At 39.6% G+C, this 20,713-nt stretch overlaps 1 protein-coding gene across 6 annotated transcripts in view; it reads right to left on the bottom strand.

Moving 5' to 3' along the window:
• htt (huntingtin) overlaps positions 1-14,914 on the bottom strand; it is a 98,027-nt gene extending 83,113 nt beyond the window's left edge. For all 6 annotated transcript variants that reach the window (XM_062996307.1, XM_062996308.1, XM_062996310.1 and 3 more), the window contains exons 1-6: positions 14,538-14,914; positions 5,167-5,250; positions 4,104-4,224; positions 2,957-3,016; positions 2,007-2,086; positions 933-1,071 (exon numbers count right to left, since the gene is read on the bottom strand). In XM_062996307.1, coding sequence (XP_062852377.1) covers positions 933-1,071; positions 2,007-2,086; positions 2,957-3,016; positions 4,104-4,224; positions 5,167-5,250; positions 14,538-14,638 — 585 coding nt within the window. In that variant the 5' untranslated portion in view covers positions 14,639-14,914. The remainder of the gene's footprint in view (positions 1-932; positions 1,072-2,006; positions 2,087-2,956; positions 3,017-4,103; positions 4,225-5,166; positions 5,251-14,537) is intronic.
• Positions 14,915-20,713: the final 5,799 nt, after the last annotated feature.

The raw sequence follows: 20,713 nt of genomic DNA, 5'->3' as shown, positions 1-20,713 counted from the left end.
AGCCAATAGTTTGGATGCAGGTAATGTTTTCCCTACAGCACTGCAGAGCTATTCAGGTGTTAAACATGTACACTGGATTAATGTGAATAACTGTAATGTAGTTGAAGTGTGCACTGTGTGAACAGTATTATCCAGTTCTTATCTAGACAATATCTAGAAAATACAAGTACCGGTTTGAGACTCGGTATCGGATCGGGATCAAAATTAATAATTGGGAACAAAAAAACCTGATCGGTACATCCTTATACGGTAACATGCCTTATTACTCGAAATCGGAGCTGCTGCGCTTAAATTCAAACACTCGCCTGCCGACTGAGGTTTGCACGCGCCGTGTTGCTATGGGAACAGCACGACGCCCATGTCACATCCATCGGGGATCCGGCCGCAGCATTTGCATGTCTGGAAGCTTTACACGGCTTGGCTCCGAGCTATATCGCAGACCTTCTCCGAGTTCGCTCCACTCCACGAGCTCTACGATCTTCTACGGTCAGCTGCTCTTAGCTATTCCACGCTCTCAAATGAGGTTCAAGGGTGACGGGGCCTTTTCTGTAGCTGCCCCAAGACTCTGGAATAGTCTTCCACTTTTCATAAAGGAGTCCCACACCCACACAATAGATGCATTTAAGTTAAATGTAAAAAGTCATTTGTTTTCTTTGGCATGAGAGTCTATTTGTGGTTTTATTTGATCTATATGTTTATATGTTGGTGCGTATGTATATTATTTTGTATGTATGTTAATGATTTGTTAAATGTTGCATAGTTGAGTGGTATTTATACCTGATTTTAATGTACAGCACTTTGGTTGACACACGTCTTTTAAATGTGCTACAGAAAAATAAAGGTGACTTGACTTAAACAGGATCTCCATCGATTGCAGCGCCAAAAAAAAAAAAAAAAACTACAACGATTAGCTGGGAGGTTTCGGGTCGTACCTTGATCTCATTGTCGTTGGCGAAGTTCCCGAGGGCTGCCATGATTTTGGGAATCGAGGAAGCCAAAGTCTCCTGCACCATCTCCTCCTGCCGCTTAGTGATCCGCGTCAGACAGGGCAACAGGTTCACCAGATATGGCCTGAAACACGTGGCGGAAAGGGCCAGTTATTCTCAACTACATCTGAAATGTTGCCAGGAGCGCATATAAACACAAATACGAACCCCATTTCTGGAAAAGTTACTCATTTTTATAAATAAGAATAAAGAAAATTTTGTACTTCTTAATTCTCTTGAACTTTTACTTAATTGCACCAAGTAGAAACAAGATTTTCAATGTTTTCACTGATTAACGTCATTCTATTTTATAAATAGAAACAAATTTATCATGCGATGCCTGAAACACACTCAAAAAGTTGGAACGGGGTGTGTTCCATCAGTGTTTCTATTATTATTATTCTTCTTTTCCTCGGCCTTCGTCCCGTTCGGTTGCGGGGTCGGCTCTCGGCGGATCACGATCCGCGCATCGATTTGGCACAATTTTTATGCCGGACACCCTTCCGGACACGACCCTCCCTATTTTATCCGGGCTTGGGACCGGCACCACAGTGCACTGGTTTGTACATCTAGCGGCTGGTACCTACAGGACGATTCAGTGTTTCCAATTAGCCTGGTGGCATGTTTTTTTGGACGGTGTGAGGAAACCGGAGCACCCGGAGGAAACCCACGCGGACACGGGGAGAACATGCAAACTCCGCACAGAAAGGACCCGGACCGCCCCACCTGGGGGTCGAACCCAGGACCTTCTTGTTGTGAGGCGACAGTGCTACCCACCGAGCCACCGTGCCGCCCCATCAGTGTTTCTATTATTGAGACTTTTTAATGCGTGGGGAACTGTGTTTTTATTTTATTTGCATTTTTCACACTGTCCCAACCTTTTCTGATTTGGGGTTGTAATAATCAGAACGCCTTGCTAACTGTTAGGCACAGGAATGGATAACGTTCCGTTCACAAAGAAGTGGCCCCGTTTCCTTTCATTGACGTTTTCGGAACTGAATCCAGCTTCGGTGCTCTTACCTGCATTTCTGTGGACGCACAAAATGAGCGAGTTCAGCGAACCTCCAGAGCGCTGCCCGCAGACTCCGAGAGGCGCCGTTCTACACAGTTAATCAAACCCAACAGAGAAGATTCTAGTTATTTCAATAGCAAATACTGACAACATAAAACACAACGACCACAGGGCATTTATATCGCATTTACATTTACAGTCTATAGGGGGATGAAGTAAACACGGATCCTTGTCCCAGGGCAATTACGACCTCTGCTGACTGGTTGAGGCTGATCACAAATGGCAGTGGTGGTCTGTTCTTCAATGGTCAGGACCCCCACCGGACCACCACAGGACCACCACAGAGCAGGTATTAGTGTGTGTTGTGCTGGTATGAGTGGATCAGACACAGCAGCGCTGCTGGAGTTTTTAAACACCTCACTGTCCCTGCTGGACTGAGAATCGTCCACCAACCAAAAATATCCAGCCGACAGCGCCCCGTGGGCAGCGTCCTGTGACCGCTGATGAAGGTCTAGAAGATGACCGACTCAAACAGCAGCAATAGATGAGCGATCGTCTCTGACTTTACATCTACAAGGTGGACCGACTAGGTAGGAGTGTCTAATAGAGTGGACAGTGAGTGGACACGGTATTTCATACCAGCACAACACACACTAACACACCACCACCATGTCAGTGTCACTGCAGTGCTGAGAATCATCCACCACCTAAATAATACCTGCTCTGCGGGGGTCCTGACCATTGAAGAACAGGGTGAAAGGGGGTAACAAAGCATGTAGAGAAACAGATGGACTACAGTCAGTAATTGTAGAACTACAAAGTGGAGCTGATAACATGGACAGTGAGTGTAGAAACAAGGAGGTGGGGGCCTGGTCTCCTTTGAGTAGGTAAATATGGGTGAGTTTGGTGTGTCCTACGCAGCATTTTGTGTAGGTAATGTGTTCTGTGTCTGTTGTACCTTTTTAATCTCTTTGTAAAGCTCAAGCTGCAGTCGAGGCAAGTTGGAATCCATCAACGCCTATCAAGAAAAAACACATACAAATAATCACTCAGAACCTCAAAGCACTGCTATTAATTAGAATTATTATTAGTAGTAATAGTAGAAGGAAACATTGCCAACATTTGCTCAAAAATACAACCCCAAATCAGAAAAAACACAGAGTTTCTGCTCAACTTCATTTCATTTACTAATAAACATCCATTCCTGCATTTCAGGCCTGCAACACATTCCAAAAAAAGTTGGGATGGGGGCAGTTTAGGGCTAGTAATGAGGTGAAAACACTAAATAATGATGTGATTCCAAACAGGTGATTGTGATCATGGTTTGGTACAAAAGCAGCATCCAGGAAAGGCTGAGAGTCTCTGATGAGTAAAGATGATCAGAGGATCCAGTTTGTCCACAAATGTGTGAGAAAATGATTGAAATGTTTAAAAACAATGAACCTCAAAGAAAGATTGGAAGGGATTTGCATGTTCTCCCTCTACAGTGCAGAATATCATTAAATCAGTGTGTAAAGGTCGAGGGTGCGAGCTTAACCTGAACGCTCGTGATCTTCCATCCCTCAGGCGGCATCAAGAACCTCCACTCAACACTAGCTGATATAACCACATGGGTGAGGGATTAGTTTATCAAACCTTTATCAAGCTCTACAATACAGAGTTACTGCACTAATCATACTTAACACTTTACTGTGCAAAAAATAATCCTTATGTTAACCATGTCCAGAAGCGGCGTCGACTTCTCTGGGCTCGGAGGCATCTAGGATGGACCATCACACAGTGGAAACGTGTATTGTGGTCAGATGAATCAGCATTCCGGGTCTTTTTTGTGCTCAGGACCAAAGACGAAAAAGATCCAGACTGTTATCAATGTGTCAGTGGTAAATGCTTTACTGTCCCAACTTTGAACGGATGTTTATTAATAAATGTAATGAAGTTCAGCATCTCAGGTTCATCCTGTCTGACATCAAATAAAAGTCAAAGTCAATGTAAGGAACTCTGTGTTTTTATTATTATTTGCATTTCCCATGCTGTCCCAACTTTTTCTGCTTTGGGGTTGTAAATAAAGGTGAGAAAAATGGAAAAATCTTGACGATTAGACTCACCTTGATGATTTTATTCAGGCACTCGTCCGCCACCATCCGTACATCAGACTCCTTATCGTCGCTGCACAGCAGAAACATTTCCATGGCGATTCCCAGAAGTTTCTGGAATTCGGGAGAAGTCCTAAACACGGGTCAGCAAAGTACGAAAAACAAACAAAAATAAATTACTATACCATCAAACTGTCTAGAGAGAGCTACCATGAGCCACCAGGTTAACTTACATATTGCTACTGAGTAAAATAAACCAACTCCTTGAAACATAATAAACTGTGTTACCCGGTTATATCAATTTCTTAATATTTTCTTCGATTACTGCACCGACGGTTTTTCTTCTTTACTCTTTTATGCAATACACACATTAATTAGGGCACTTTAGTAGCAAATTGCCCAAGTGACAGAGCTGTCAAATACACTATCCCACTACTGCTGAGATCCGGGGATCAAGGGTTTGAATCTCAGCTGTGAATCTCAGTCGTACACTTGGATATGATTGGCTAATAATGGGGGATGGCCGGAACAGCCTAGTCATGGGACGTGCGCTTGTCAGTGCGCTCTCAACGCAGGTCCCAAGTCTGGATTAAAATAGGAATGTTGCCTCAAGGGGCATCCGGTGTAAAAACGGTGCCAATTTTGGTAATTTTGGTGACCCCAATATATGGGAGCAGCCGAATAATAAGGGACTGAGAGTAGAGGTGCTAAAATTGAAGATGAAGCAGAATCAGGATCACAGATTTACACCATTAAAGCACTAAGTACCATGAGATGTGTTTATTCAGCATGTATTCTGTTCTTAACCCACTACAACATGAGCAGGCAGAAATGCTGCAAACTGAATTTAGCATGCTTACTGTCACCTGGACGTACGTCCTCATAGGGACGATATTAACGCCTGTTGATCCGCCCTGGTACCTTAATCCCCGAGCACATGGCACAGGAAAACTGAAGAGCACTCTGAGCTGTTTATTCATTATAAATGGATTCATGGATTCTGAACCCTGACCAGGACATGAGGTGATAAAACACACAATGAATGAATGAATGAATGAATGTTTTCAGTTCATACCTTAGAGATTGTGCTACGATGTTCTCACATATCGTTAAACAGTGGGTCACTCGGTCTTTTTTAGTGGTTGCAAGATCTTTTTTCCTAGAGAGAGAAACAAAAGCATTTATTATTTACTGTAGTAAAATCATCAATACTAAAATAAAGAATAAAACAGCACTGCAACAACGCTGAATGTTATTTACATTTAGTTTCTACACAAATAATTATACATCAAATAGAAAGAAACTCTAATCAAACCCCGCTCTGTACCACGCAACCTCCGAGCCACTAGTCTCGCTCGACTTGAGCCCCCACCCAGGACTAAAGGAAGACGAGCATCAAGGCTCTTCTCTGTTCTAGCACCCAAGTGGTGGAACGAACTTCCTCTGTCTGTCCGAACATCTGAGTCTCTTGCTGTCTTTAAAAACACTTTAAAAAACACTCTGGTTCTAACAGGTTTCAGCAGATTCGTGTTCTTTGACAGTTGTTTACTAAAACTTGAGAGATGAAATGTTTACTATGGAAGTACTTCTGTAAGTCGCTCTGGATAAGAGCGTCTGCTAAATGCAGAAAATGTAAAATGTAAAACTTAAATAAACAGAAGTATGTAAGAAAATCCAAAAGGGACATAAAAACGTGTTAATGACATTTTTGGGAAAGGTGTTAGTCATCAAAAAAGTTGCTGCGAAATGCGGTTTGTTTCTAGGGGAAAGAGGGGAAAAAAGTGCAGTAGAAAACTGCTAAAAATCTCATGGAGGAAGATGACCACCACTGAGCGAGTGTACGAGATTGTTAGAATAGAATCGGCGATAGGGGGTCACACACTCGGTCACAGACGAGCTTCTCTGCTCTCCCAAACTACGTTCTGTCACGAAAACAAACGTGAGAAGTGACGAGGGGTTTAACGATACCACGTCCAAAAACGCACGTCAACAAGTAGCGAGCGATAAAAGTGTGTGTGCTGATGTGCAGCGTAAAATCAAGGAGGAAAAATAAATGAATCTGAGTGGATCTGGCAACACGACCAGCATGGATTGTTCTATAGTGAGTCGGAGGTTAATAAATATTGTTTGCAATGCAGCGTGGGTATTCTGTAGAGAACGATAAGGTCAGAAATACTGTAAAACGTGTGTGTGCTGATGTATTCTGATATAAACTATGTTACGCCGCTGTCCCACCTGTTTACACTCCTCCCCTGCGTTTCCCCTCACACCGTATCTTGCGTTCTCATTGGCTGTTCAACATAGCACTCATTGCCAGTCGGCCGACTCATATCCAGATATTTGACGTGCTACATATTTATCTTCAGCCTCTCGGATGGAGTTGTTGATTAGTTCACACATAGCGATTGAGAGCGAACGCCGACAAATCTAGCGCCGACAAATCTAGCGCCGACCAAGGTATTATTACACCAAGGTATTTATTGACAAATAATTTCCAATACAAATAGAGTAATCTGCTAATAGTGCTATAGTTTAAACTTATTTAAATGTGTTGGTATTACAAAGGATGACAGTTTTAGTCAAATAAAAAAAACTAAAGGATTTTAATCTTATTGATTTCATATGGATTAGAATTAAACTATTTTATAATGACAAAATATTCTTTAATGCTTAGTGGTGGAACAATTGAGAGGACAAATAAGATCTATTAAATATGAACACTTTTTTTAAGCATTTCCCTCAAGTTTCCTCCCAATTTAGTCATATCCAATTACCTGAATGCATTTCACTTCCGCGCTACTGCTGCAGACCTCCACTACTGACCAAGTAGGGCTGTAACTAACACACAACCCCTCTTACAAGTGTGCAGTACCGACTGCTTCTCTTTACCTGCACCAGGTGGGTTTATATAGAGATCTGTATTACACATGGAGAGTCAAGCACCAATCTCCAATATCCTCCATCTCTCTCGGCACCATTGACCAACCAGCAGAGGTTCTGAGGAATCCCTACAGCCTCTTCTGGGGATCCTCGGACGATCCAATTACTGGTCTGTGTAGTCACCCGGACGGTCATAATCAGTGCTGAATATTAATCATTTTAAATTTCTATGGCTTTAGTGCACAAGTACAAATGTACAAATGAAATGGTGTGGTGATTAAACAGGATTGACAGATAAGCTCTTCTTGCCAATGTTTTTAGAAATCTATGCAAATTGACTGAAACTCCTGAGATGATTAGGAAACACTTTCTTGTAAAATACTAATAAAAGACATTTCATACATATTTCTAAAATGTTTAAATGCCACACCCTGTTTCTGCCAGTCAGTTCAGCAGCAGGACTAATTGTCCTTATCAGCTAGTGAATGTCTCACTTTCATTTCACTTAGTTAAATTTCAACCAGCCAAATTAAAAGTAAAAAAACTCTGAAGTACTGATAAGGGTTCAAACAGCACGGGTTCATCGACACTCTATCGTATCAGTTTTTTTACTACTGTTTTTTATTGCTGCTCCTTTTATATTCGCTGAAATTACACAGGCAATAAAGCATGAATCCCTGTTTAACCCTTTCTTACCAAGAAAATAGTGTTTAAAAAATTCTCTCTTTGCATTTCTTCGTTTCTTGGGACTAAACCAACAGCACACAATTAATATTTTATTACTAGTGCACACAGTATATTTTAATGAGCCTCTACCAAACAGTGGAGATGATCACAAAGTCTGTTTTCTTAAAACCACAGTGTCGTCTAGCAATAAGTTTGAGTTTAACACACGTTAACCAATCAGTAGATACGGCCCAACAAGATTATTTAAATACAGCTCATTTCTACCCAAGTATTTACACACATAGTAACATCAACCAAATGGTTGAACAGACCATTAAAGGACAAGATCGACTCTTATGGATGGATGGAACTAATACAACAACAAATAAAGTAAATAAAGTGTAGCAAATGTACAGTACAATGTGTATATACACCAATCAGCCATAACATTAAAACCACCTCCTCGTTTCTACACTCACTGTCCATTTTATCAGCTCCACTTACCATATAGGAGCACTTTGTAGTTCTACAATTACTGACTGTAGTCCATTCTACAATTACTGAGAGTGGATCAGACACAGCAGCGCTGCTGGACTGAGAATCGTCCACCAACTAAAAATATCCAGCCGACAGCGCCCCGTGGGCAGCATCCTGTGACCACCGATGAAAATCTAGAAGACGAGCGACTCAAACAGCAGCGATAGATGAGCGATCGTCTCTGACTTTACATCTACAAGGTGGACCGACTAGGTAGGAGTGTCTAATAGAGTGGACAGTGAGTGGACACGGTGTTTAAAAACTCCACTCATACCAGCACAACACACACTAACACACCAGCACCATGTCAGTGTCACTGCAGTGCTGAGGATCATCCACCACCTAAATAATACCTGCTCTGTGGGGGTCCTGACCATTGAAGAACAGCATGAAAGGGGGTAACAAAGCATGCAGAGAAACAGATGGACTACAGTCAGTAATTGTAGAACTACAAAGTGCTTCTATATGGTAAGTGGAGCTGATAAAATGGACAGTGAGGGTAGAAACAAGGAGGTTGATCAGTGCATTCCAGCACTTGGAAAAAAAAAAATCTGACCAGACACACATGTAAGGTTTTACATGCGTGTAAACAGGCATGACTGGTTGTGTGTGTGTGTGTGTGTGTGTGTGTGTGTGGTAGAAATGTGTGTGTTGGTACTAATGTTAAATGTCAGTTACGGTGCACTGTGACCAAAAGACTATAAAGAGCTGAGAAAGAGACAGAAACTGAGATTTTTGGCTTTGTTTTAGGTCTGTTTTAGGTTTCAGTGAACCAAATAAAGTTGCAATCAGAAAAATGATTAAAAAAACCCCACAAATGATCAAAGGAAATAAATAATGGTGAATTTTAGAGTAGCCGGATATTTTGTTAATGCTGCTATAATATTGCTGATCTAAAAAAACTGCCTTGGTGTGTAGGACCTAAAGTTGGGTTACAACATGATTAAACCATTGTTACGACTAAGGGTGGGTTTATCAAATCGATTTTTCAATCCCAATCTGTTACCCCTTTAATCTCGCGTGACCAGCCACTGTTTTTTTTTTTTCCACGAGATCTGACCTGCACATCAGTTCAGCATGGCTGAAGCTCAAGTAAAGGTGCCCCAGAACCTGAAGGCAGAACCTGCATTTGCGATGAAATTACCTCCAAGTTCTCCCCGTGCCAAAAAAATAACGGCGGCTCTGGTAACTTTTATATGTGAGGATATACGTCCATACAGCGTTGATGAAAACGATGTGCTTTCGAAGCCTCATTAATGGTCAGAACCTGTATTAACGGTCACAGTAACGTAACCGAATACATTTAACATTAGTACAAAAACACAAACACACACCTTACATGTGTGTCTGGTCTGATTTTTTTTTTTTCAAGTGCTGGAATATTTAAATGTATATTATTGCTCATGTTGTATGTATTTATACCTAAAACCGATATATTGAAGTTTGTATATATTTATACCTATAACAATATCTTTATTTCTATAATATACTTATATAGCTGTATATATTTTGTATAATAGTAGATACACTCCTGCTCCTATTATTATAATCATGCCAGATGAAAAATTTGCATACCGTATATTGTGTGGCAGTAGAACTGGAACACTGTACTATTGGTGATGACCGGTAGTATAAGTTACTTTGTCTGCTGTCAGTCTGTGGGATAGTCTTAGTATTTAGTACTGTAATTTCCCCGTTAATATGTATAATTAATCCCTTATAATAACATGTATCTCTCTTGTTTCAATTTCATATTCTCTAAACTGTAGGGTATATTTTACTATATTTTCCTTTAGTTTTCATGTTCTTAATTTTTATCTCTCTTGTTTGAATTTCATGTTCTTAATTGTAAATAAATGTTTGCAAGAAGTCTTTCTGAGGTTCTAGATCTCAGGAATGTTTTACTGCTTTTAATTTTTAATTTTTCCTTATGTAAAGCACTTTGAATTGCCACTGTGTATGAAAGGTGCTATACAAATAAACTTGCCTTGCCTTACATGTCTGTCTGTCTGTCTGTCTGTAACCACGTTATGTTTTACCCACACGCGAACATTTGAGTGAAGTGGCCGTTCCAAACCTGTACGCAGATGTGAAACACTGCGTCGCAACGTCACTTAAGTGGACAGAGAGGGTTTACATTATATATACAGTACCAGTCAAAAGTTTGGACACGCTTTCTCATTCCTGTGGTTTTTCTTGATTTTTTTTTTTTTTTTTTTTTTAACATTGTAGATTAATAATTAAGACGTTTCCACTATGAAGGAACACATGTGGAATTATGTAGTAAACATAAAAGTGTTAAACAAATCAGAATATGTTTTATATTTTATATTCTTTAAAGTAGCATCTTTTGCTTTGATTACAGCTTTGCACACTTTTTGGCATTTTCTCAATCAGCTTCATGAGGTGCCACCTGAAACGGTTTTCAATTAACGTTTGTGCCTCGTCTAGAATTAATTTCTGGAATTTCTTGCTTTTTTAATGTGTTTGAGAGCATCAGTAGTGCTGTGCAGAGGTAGAGTTGGTAAAATATAAAACATATCCTGGTTTGTTTAACACTTTTTTGTTCACTACATAATTCCATATGTGTTCCTTCATAGTTTGGACGTCTTCAGTATTAATCTACAATGTAGAAAATACAAATAATCAAGAAAAACCACTGAAGAGAAGGTGTGTCCAAACTTTTGACTGGTACTGTACACTGCTGTAGCGTGTCGAACATGTAAAATAATAATATAAAAAATTAATGTTACTGTTTTTTGTTTTGGATGAATTATTTATGTAAACACAAATATTTTTAATAATGAGTGTTCTTTGTACAATTATCACGTTCGTTCTCTGAACATCTTTACATATTTAAACAAAACCTGTTAATGCAACCCAAAAATGCCTAAATGTGTTGAATCGAAATCGAATCGGGACCTTGTGAATCGGAATCGAATCGATCCAGGGAATCAGTGGCGATACCCGGCCCTAGTTACGACCCTAGAGGTCGTTAGTTTGGGTTCAGGTTTTTTTTTATGTTTTGTTTTCTGTCCTTAATCTCCAGGTTTTCACTGGCTATGAGAGGGGCGCTCCTGAGATAAAAGAGCTACCATGAGGACATGAAGAGGAAGATCTGAGAGACGGTGGGATGTTCACTGGTTGCCTCACCTTGCTCCTCAACCAGAACAATTATTGTTTGATTATGTTTTGTTGTTCATTCGTTTGTTCACTGTTTCGTTTGGACCTTATTTCGTAGGGGGTGAGTATACCATTTCGTTTAATTGTGATCTCTGTTCGTTCATTCGTTCGTTTAGGGAGTTAGGTTAAATATTGTATTTTGTTTTCTTTATTTCACTTCGTCATGCTGATGGCTACAGAAACTGTCTAAATAAATGCTTGATTTGCCATCTTGTATTGAGTTTGGTCTGGTCGGTGAAGTTTGGTATAGGCACTTTTATGTACGACTTTGTTTATCACACCCCTTCATTTAATGAGACCAGAACACCATTGGAAACTCAATAACAACCTTTAATCTGTTTAAGAAATTATGTGCTATACAGCCGCTCAGGTGGCGCAGCGGTAAAAAGACACGCTGCAACCAGAGCTGGATTCCGAGTACGTCGTATCGAATCCAGCTCTGCCTCACCGGTTCAAAGCCGAGTGGCTGTATGAGCAACGATTGGCCGGTAGTTCAGTTGGGGGGCGGGACAAAGAGCCGGATGTGGGTCTCTCTCTGTCAGAATGCGATTACGACCTCTGCCGGCTGATTAGAGGTGCTTGCACAGGAGATGAGGAAGAGTGGCCTTAGGGTGTGTCTCTCCGCATGCAACGCTAGGTGGCGCCAAACTCGTCAATGTGTGGGTGGCAAAAATGCATCCGGCTGCTGCCCACATGTCGGAGGGGATACGGGTTAGCTTCGATCTCCTCGGTCAGGGCGGGGTTCGGCATAGAAAGAGAGGACGCACGATGCAAATTGAACAATTGGATGCGCTAAAGGGGGAGAAAAATAAATGATGTGCTATATAAAAACCACACAGAGATTCAACTCTTTAAGATGTGTTGGAATCGTGGTAAAAACTAAAAAGCTGCTCACAAAAGCTGTGAGAGGAGATCATTTCATTACACCAAAAAATAAAAACAACAGGTTTAAGTACAATTTTAAGACCTTAAACCTTCATAGAGACACCAGTGAAAGTATTATTGCCTGCCTGACCATGAGGGGGGGGGCACAATTTTATTCAAAAAAGTCTTAAACAATCTTAATGACAATGAAAAAAAAAACCCTGGCGTCGCTGTAAAACATTTACGGGATGATCTGATAAAGACAAGTGTGCGCCAATCTTCACCTTGATAGACCTGTGGAGTTCTTGGCCACAGCTGTGGGGAATCGAAATCGAAACTGTTTGACCACATGGGTCAGGGGTTTGTCAGGTGGTCAGTGATGATGCTGGGGTGTTTTTATGCTGCAGGAAAGGGCACTTTTGCTCAGGTGACGGGCATCTTGGAGTCAAACTAGCATTTGTACAAGAGAAATGGGCAAACAGTAAACGAGATAGGTGTCAGATGCTTGGTAGCACTCAGGGAAACGGTTTATTAGAGGTTAGTAAGGCAAAATGATGTTTCACCAAGTTGGTTTGTTTGTTTATTTATTTATAAGGATTTTAATGTGGTTACGTTCATGACAGGAGACGGTAGTTACTCATCACACAAGATTCATCAGTTCACAAGTTTATATCAAACACAGTCATGGACAATATAGTATCTCCAATTCACCTCACTTGCACGTCTTTGGGAGGAAACCCACACAGACACGGGGAGAACATGCAAACTCCACACAGAAAGGACCCAGACCGCCCCACCTGGGGATCGAACCCAGGACCTTCTTGCTGTGAGGCGACAGTGCTACCCACTAAGCTACTGTGCCGCCTACTCACAAAAGGTGAGAGAGGAGATCATTTCATTACACCAAAAGGACAACAAGTATAAGCTCATTTTCAGGACAGCAGTGAAAGTATTATGTACGGCAGTCGCAGCCTAGTGGTTTAGATACTGGACGAGTAAACAGAAGGTTGCCAGTTCAAGTCCCACCATCACCAAGTTAATCCTCCAACCGTTAATCCCCACGATTCAAATCGATTTGACATGTAAAATGAATCGATATTCACTTTAAACAGCAGAGGACGCCGGCACTATTCACCTCGCCTGGTTGACGTCACTGGCGCTATACGCCTGGATGCCAAATTCGGGGTTTTTCAGCCAAATTGAGCTTAATTCAAAATTGTTTTGCATAGTTTGTACCTACCACAGAAATAAAAGGGTGTTCATTATTTAGATAAATCTTTGTTTAAGAGAAATAATAAAAGGAAACTTTGTCATCATTTGTCTTCAATTTAAAAAAAAAAAAATCGGGAAAAAAATCGTATCGTGGGTAGAGTGTATCGTTACATCCCTAGTCAAAACTGTAAGTCACCTTGGATGAAAGCGTCTGCTAAATTCTGAAAATGTAAATGTAACCTGATGGCACATCTTTGGACTGATGGAGGAAACCGGAGAACCCGGAGGAAACCCACACGGACACGAGGAGAACATGCAAACTCCACACAGAAAGGACCCGGACCGCCCCACCTGGGGATCGAACCCAGGACCTTCTTGCTACCCACCGAGCCGCCCTGTTCCGCCAAGTACTGGGGATACTGGGACGCTGGGGCTGAACAGATAGATAGTGCACATGGACATTTGTCAAATGAACTATATGTTTCTCACTGTTTTACCACCGGTCAGGGTTGCAGTGGGTGCGAACACCCTGGACAGGTCACCAGTCCATCACAGGACACACACACCCGGGCAGTTAACCTAACGCCACCACGTCTTTGGACTGTGGGAGGAAACCGGAGCACCTGGAGGAAACCCACTAGGCTAGGGGAGAACATGCAAACTCCAATCTGGGAATCAAACCCAAGACCTTCTTGCTATGAGGTGACAGTGCTACCCACCAAACCTCTGGATGTTTGTTTTTCCATTTTAACTCAGAAATGGAAAAACTAGTGAGTCGATAAACGTTGTGTTTCTGTTACTGACGCTTCTTGTTGTTTGTTTTAATTCAGTTTCACACACAACACAATAACATCGTTAAAAAAAATAGAAAAATAATGTTTCCCAATGGAATTAAACATTAAATTCAGTGATAAAAGGCAACTGTGCGGCGATCGCAGCACTGTGCGGAACACCGTGACTCTAAATGTCAGATCTGACAGCTCGGAGTGTTTGGGTTACAGGCTAGGCTAGGCTAGGCTAGGCTAACGCTACGAGCGGTTAGCATTAGCTAACGAGCAATAACACGATTATTAAAACGTAAACAAAGCTCGTTTTTAAACTCACTGTTTCTGCACCAGCTCCTCTGCAGACGGCGGGCCCTGCTGCTGCTGCTGGAACGATTTGAGCGACTCGAAGGCTTTCATTAGTTTCTCCATGGTGGCCATTTCTGCCACAGGCGGCGGTTAGCCTGGTTTAGCTTAGCTTAGCTTAGCTAGCCGGGAGAATTCGCTGGCTAGCTAATGTTTACAAACGCAAGATTAGCCAGTTTGCTTAGCAACAAGTCGCGAGCGCTCGTGCAAAACGTACAATAATAAAGACTGAAACGCAGATAAGAATCAATGTTAAACATTCCGGTCCGCTCTGAACTGCAGAGATTTTACAGCTCCGACATTATTAATGATGTTTAATGAACGGGACGCAGCCGGTGCCTCCATCCGCCTCCGACATCTTTCAGTCCGAAGCGATTTAACAGAGACTTCCGCTCCTTCCTCCGCTCTCATCACAATAAAAGCCGGAGGAGTACATCAATTTAATCATTCATTCATTTATAAACTCATTCATTCATTCACTCATTTATTCATTCATTTATTTATTCATTTATTAATTTATTTATTCATTCATTTATTCATTCATTCATTTATTCATTCAGTCATTCATTCATTTATTTATTTATTCATTCATTTATTTATTTAATCATTCATTTATTCATTCAGTTATTTATTCATTTATTCATTTATTCATTTATTCATTCATTTATTTATTCATTTATTTATTTATTTATTTATTCATTCATTTATTTATTTATTTATTTATTCATTTATTTATTTATTCATTCATTTATTTATTCATTTATTTACTTATTTATTTATTCATTTTGTTTATTTGTTCATTTGTTTATCAATACATTTATTCATTAATTCATTTATAAACTCATTAATTCATTCATTTAATTCATTCATTTATTCATTCATTTAATTCATCCATTCATTTATGCATCCATTCATTTATTCATTTAATTCATTCATTCATTCATTTAATTCATTCATTTATTTATTCATTCATTCATTTATGCATCATCCATTAATTAATTCATTCATTCAAACATTCATTTATAAATTCATTAATTTGCTTACTATTTATTCATTAATCTATGTATGCATTTATTTATTCATTCATTTATATATTCATTCATTTATTCATCCATTTATTCATTTATTTATTTAATTCATTCATTAATTTATTTATTCAGTCATTAATTTATGCATCATCCATTAATTAATTAATTCATTCATTCATTTATAAATTCATTCATTTACTTATTATTTATTCATTCATCCATTTATTCCTTCATTCATCTATGTATGCATTTATTTATTTATTCATTAATTTATTAATTTATTTATTTATTAATTCATTCATTTATTCATTCGTTCATTTATTAATTTATGTATTTATTCAAGTCAATTTACAGTATTTATTATTTTATTCATGTATTTATTCATGTATTTATTCATGTATTTATTCATGTATTTATTCATGTATTTATTCATGTATTTATTCATTAAATCATCCATCCATTCATTCATTTATTAATTAATTCATTAATTTATTCACTTATTCATTCATTTATTAGTTTATTAATTCATGTAGTTGTGTTATGAAGACATTATATTTTCTGTGTATTTAATGTTTATTGATATTTAGCAGTTGTAGTTGTGTATGTTATCATGTTATTAAAATGATCAGAAATTAGCTGTGATGCAAAACGATGTTAATATTTATTCTAATAAATCATGAAGGTCCAGCATGAACACAGCATAAAAGTCTTTAGATTTTTTAACAGGTAATGTGGTTTTACAATACAAACACTTACACAAATACATTTGCTGACATTACAGTGAGTACAGATAAAGTCGAACATATAGATAAACTTGTAATGATTGACTCATTTGGAACTTAAAAACTTAGTTCTTTTATAAGTTTCTGCTGGATCTAAAATACACACATATATTACTTTTCATGAATAATCTGGTGATAAAGTCCATTAATGTCAATTAACTCTGAGGCATGGCCTCCACATTTTTTAAATACTAATTATTATGAACTACAGTTAGTGATTTCTCTATGCCAATATAAACAAGGCCAGTTTTACCTTACTTAATGTTGTTTTCTGTTTTTATTTATGAATATTTTCCTATTTTTCCCAATGTTATCATAGCCAATTTGTCTTGCGCTGCTATTCTTCAATGGTCAGGACCCCCACAGAGCAGGTATTATTTAGGTGGTGGATCATTCTCAGCACTGCAGTGACACTGACATGGTGGTGGTGTGTTAGTGTGTGTTGTGCTGGTATGAGTGGAGTTTTTAAATACCGTGTACACTCACTGTCCACTCTATTAGACGCTCCTACCTAGTCGGTCCACCTTGTAGATGTAAAGTCAGAGACGATCGCTCATCTATTGCTGCTGTTTGAGTCGGTCATCTTCTAGACCTTCATCAGTGGTCACAGGACGCTGCCCACGGGGCGCTGTTGGCTGGATATTTTTGGTTGGTGGACTATTCTCAGTCCAGCAGTGACAGTGAGGTGTTTAAAAACTCCAGCAGCGCTGCTGTGTCTGATCCACTCATACCAGCATAACACACACTAACACACCAGCACCATGTCAGTGTCACTGCAGTGCTGAGAATCATCCACCACCTAAATAATACCTGCTCTGTGGTGGTCCTGTGGGGGTCCTGACCATTGAAGAACAGCATGAAATGAGCTAACAAAGCATGTAGAGAAACAGATGGACTACAGTCAGTAATTGTAGAACTACAAAGTGCTTCTACATGGTAAGTGGAGCTGATAACATGGACAGTGAGTGTAGAAACAAGGAGGTGGTTTTAATGTTATGGCTGATCGGTGTATAAATCTTTGCAAGCTGCTCAAATAAATATTGGTCTACTACAATCAAGACAGAAATGTCCCGATGGCTTTACCACAGGCCCCACAGAAAGAGGGCCTGTGGTAGCCTAGTGGGTAGGGCTTTGGGCTATCAACCGGAAGATTGGCGGTTCAAATCCAGGCTCTGCTATGTAGCCACTGTTGGGTCCTTGAGCAAGGCCCTTAACCCTGTCTGCTCCAGGGGCGCCGTAAGTTGGCTGACCCTGCGCTCTGACCCCAGCTTCCAACACCAGCTGGGATATGCGAAGAAAGAATTTCATTGTACTGTACATCTGTATATGTATATATGACAAATAAAGGATATCTATCTATCTATCTATCTAAATGGCCTACATCAAACACAACTATGCATATCGTTTCTAGCTTTTGTAGCTTACATTATATTGTTGTCGTGTGAATGCGTAGAACGTTCCAGACTCTCCCAGCACTTTCCATTCGTTCCCTATTTTCTCTGCTTTGACATTCTTAGATAACCCTCTTTGTAAATCTTTGACAGTGGTATAATTATTAAACTGTAGTAGCTAAAGGAGCCCAGAATGGGACCCAAAATACAATAAAACAAAATCCAGTTGTCCTTTATTACATAACACAGAGTGAGCACTACCATAGGACCGTAAGTCAACAACATTATAAGCAAAGTTGAAGAAATGATTTTGAAAGCTTTCTTCTTTTGCTGATTTTCTCCTGGTCCTGTTTTTTTCAGAGCACACAGTACAGACACACAGCAATACGAGACTGTAATCACTACTACAAAGTAAACGGAGTTGAAAACAGGATCAGGAAAATGCTCTGAGGTGATCTGATACAGACCGTAGGCAGAGGAAATCAGGTAAACCATTACTACTGCTGCAAGCTTGTACTTCATAGCTTTATATTTTAGAAACGTGACTGGATGAACCACCGCGACGTACCGTTCAATACAAATACAGGTTTGTATCAGCGGCCTTCCGGTCCATAATGCACCGAAGATGAAAGAAAACGCGGTATACAAACTGTGATTGTGTAAGATAAACTCATTCAGTACTTCGAAAGCATTTTCGACACATGCCATGAGCTCTATTATAATATGATTGATGAAAATCATCTTGTTCGCTTCGATTCTCCAGCCGCGGCGTAGATAGAACCAGAGACACCACGAATAGGTCGGAGTTCCAACCAGGAAGCAAAGTGACATGATGCAGTAGTAGTAAATCACTGCAAAATATGTCGTCGCAAAGCATTCTTTATAAGAATAACCTTCTAAAGTGGAATTTATAAACCATCTCTTAGCCATTCTGGAATCTCTGTCCTGAAAAGAGACAATAAGAGAATGTGAATAAACGTAAGAATAGGAATAAGGATAATGGTTTTCGCAAACGCAAACCTTTTTATTAGTATACAGATATCAGATGCTTTACTCTTTATAAACATTTAAAAATATACACCGATCAACCATAACATTAAAACCACCTCCTTGTTTCTACACTCACTGTTCATTTTCACTGTTCATGTTAGTGTGCGTTGTGCTGGTTGAGTTTTTAAACACCGTGTACACTCACTGTCCACTCTATTAGACACTCCTACGTGGTCGGTCCACCTTGTAGATGTAAAGTCAGAGACGACCACTCATCTATTGCTGCTGTTTGAGTCGGTCGTCTTCTAGACCTTCATCAGTGGTCACAAGACGCTGCCCACGGGGCGCTGTTGGCTGGATATTTTTGGTTGGTGGACTATTCTCAGTCCAGCAGTGACAGTGAGGTGTTTAAAAACTCCGGCAGCGTTGCTGTGTCTGATCCACTCATACCAGCACAACACACACTAACACACCACCACCATGTCAGTGTCACTGCAGTGCTGAGAATCATCCACCACCTAAATAATACCTGCTCTGTGGTGGTCCTGTGGGGGTCCTGACTAATGAGGAACAGCATGAAAGGGGGCTAACAAAGTATGCAGAGAAACAGATGGACTACAGTCAGTAATTGTAGAACTATAAGTGCTTCTATATGGTAAGTGGAGCTGATAACATGGACAGCACTGTAGTGATGTAAATGTAAATGACAGTGTGTGTAGAAACAAGGAGGTGGTTATTGATGTACATCAATAAATGCTGGAGCCTATCCTAGCTTTTCAATGGGCGCAAGGCACACAGTAACACCCTGGATGGGGCGCCAGTCCATAACAGGGCACACACACACACATTCACCTATAGGACAATTCAGCGTCTCCAATTAAACTGACTGCATGTTTTTGGACTGTCAGAGGAAACCGGAGCTACCAGAGGAAACCTACACAGACACGGGGAGAACATGCAAACCACACAGAAAGGACCCGGACCGCCCCCGCCTGGGAATCAAACTCAGGACCCTCTTGCTGTAAAGCGACAGTGCTAGTGGTGAAGAAGTGGCACACACATTATTAATGCCTGGACAAATTGTCTGTGATGTTGAACTTATTTATCTAAATGTAGGTGTCTGTATAGTCTGTTTATCTCAACTTCAACCTTAACTAGTGTGTGCATTATTATTTTTTTACTGAATTTAGCTCATTATGTTAAATTATCATATTACATATTATTTAAAAATGTAGTTTACCTAATCTTGAGTAGTCAGTCTGGGGATAGCATGAACACTTTTGATATATTGGCTGATATATGACAAGAACTATAAGCTGCATTTCGTGAACTGTATTATATAATTAAATAAAAACAACACAAAGGAAAGATACTGTACAATTTACCATATCAACTTCTTGTGAATTAATAATAATTTCTTGATGCCTGCAAGACATTCCAATATAAAACTGGTAAATTTGTGATGATGATGTTTTGGAAACTCTGACTGGTGATGCTTTTATGATCGGGTATAAATTGAGCATCATTTACAAGCGACTAAGTTGAAGAAAAACTTTTATTAATGTACAACCACAGGAAATGTAGAATTGTTCACTATCTAAAGTCTGTTCAAATATTTACAGAATCAGGAGCGATCAATGGCTATGTAATAATAATAACAATAATTATCAAATAAGCATTGATTTAAGGCTTTAATAATTGTTCTTCAATGTAGATTTGATGTAGCTTGACGACTAGACTTCTCTCATCTGAGCTACATTTTTCTCATTTTTTATGCAAAATTATTAAAACCACATTTACAAATTTTATATTTTGGTAATTTTCTAAGTAAGACAAATCACAGATTCTTTACAGTAAACGTTTGTATATTTCAGTGCACATTTTAATTATTACTGAATGCATCGTACTGGAAAGATCAACCAAATATGGCGTCAGGGAAAGGTGTTCATATTAAATGTA

This window comes from Trichomycterus rosablanca, chromosome 5 (genome assembly GCF_030014385.1).
Source record: "Trichomycterus rosablanca isolate fTriRos1 chromosome 5, fTriRos1.hap1, whole genome shotgun sequence".
Lineage (NCBI taxonomy): Eukaryota > Metazoa > Chordata > Actinopteri > Siluriformes > Trichomycteridae > Trichomycterus > Trichomycterus rosablanca.
The sequence above is the reverse complement of the archived record's forward strand: the minus strand, read 5'-3'. Positions and strand labels throughout refer to the sequence as shown.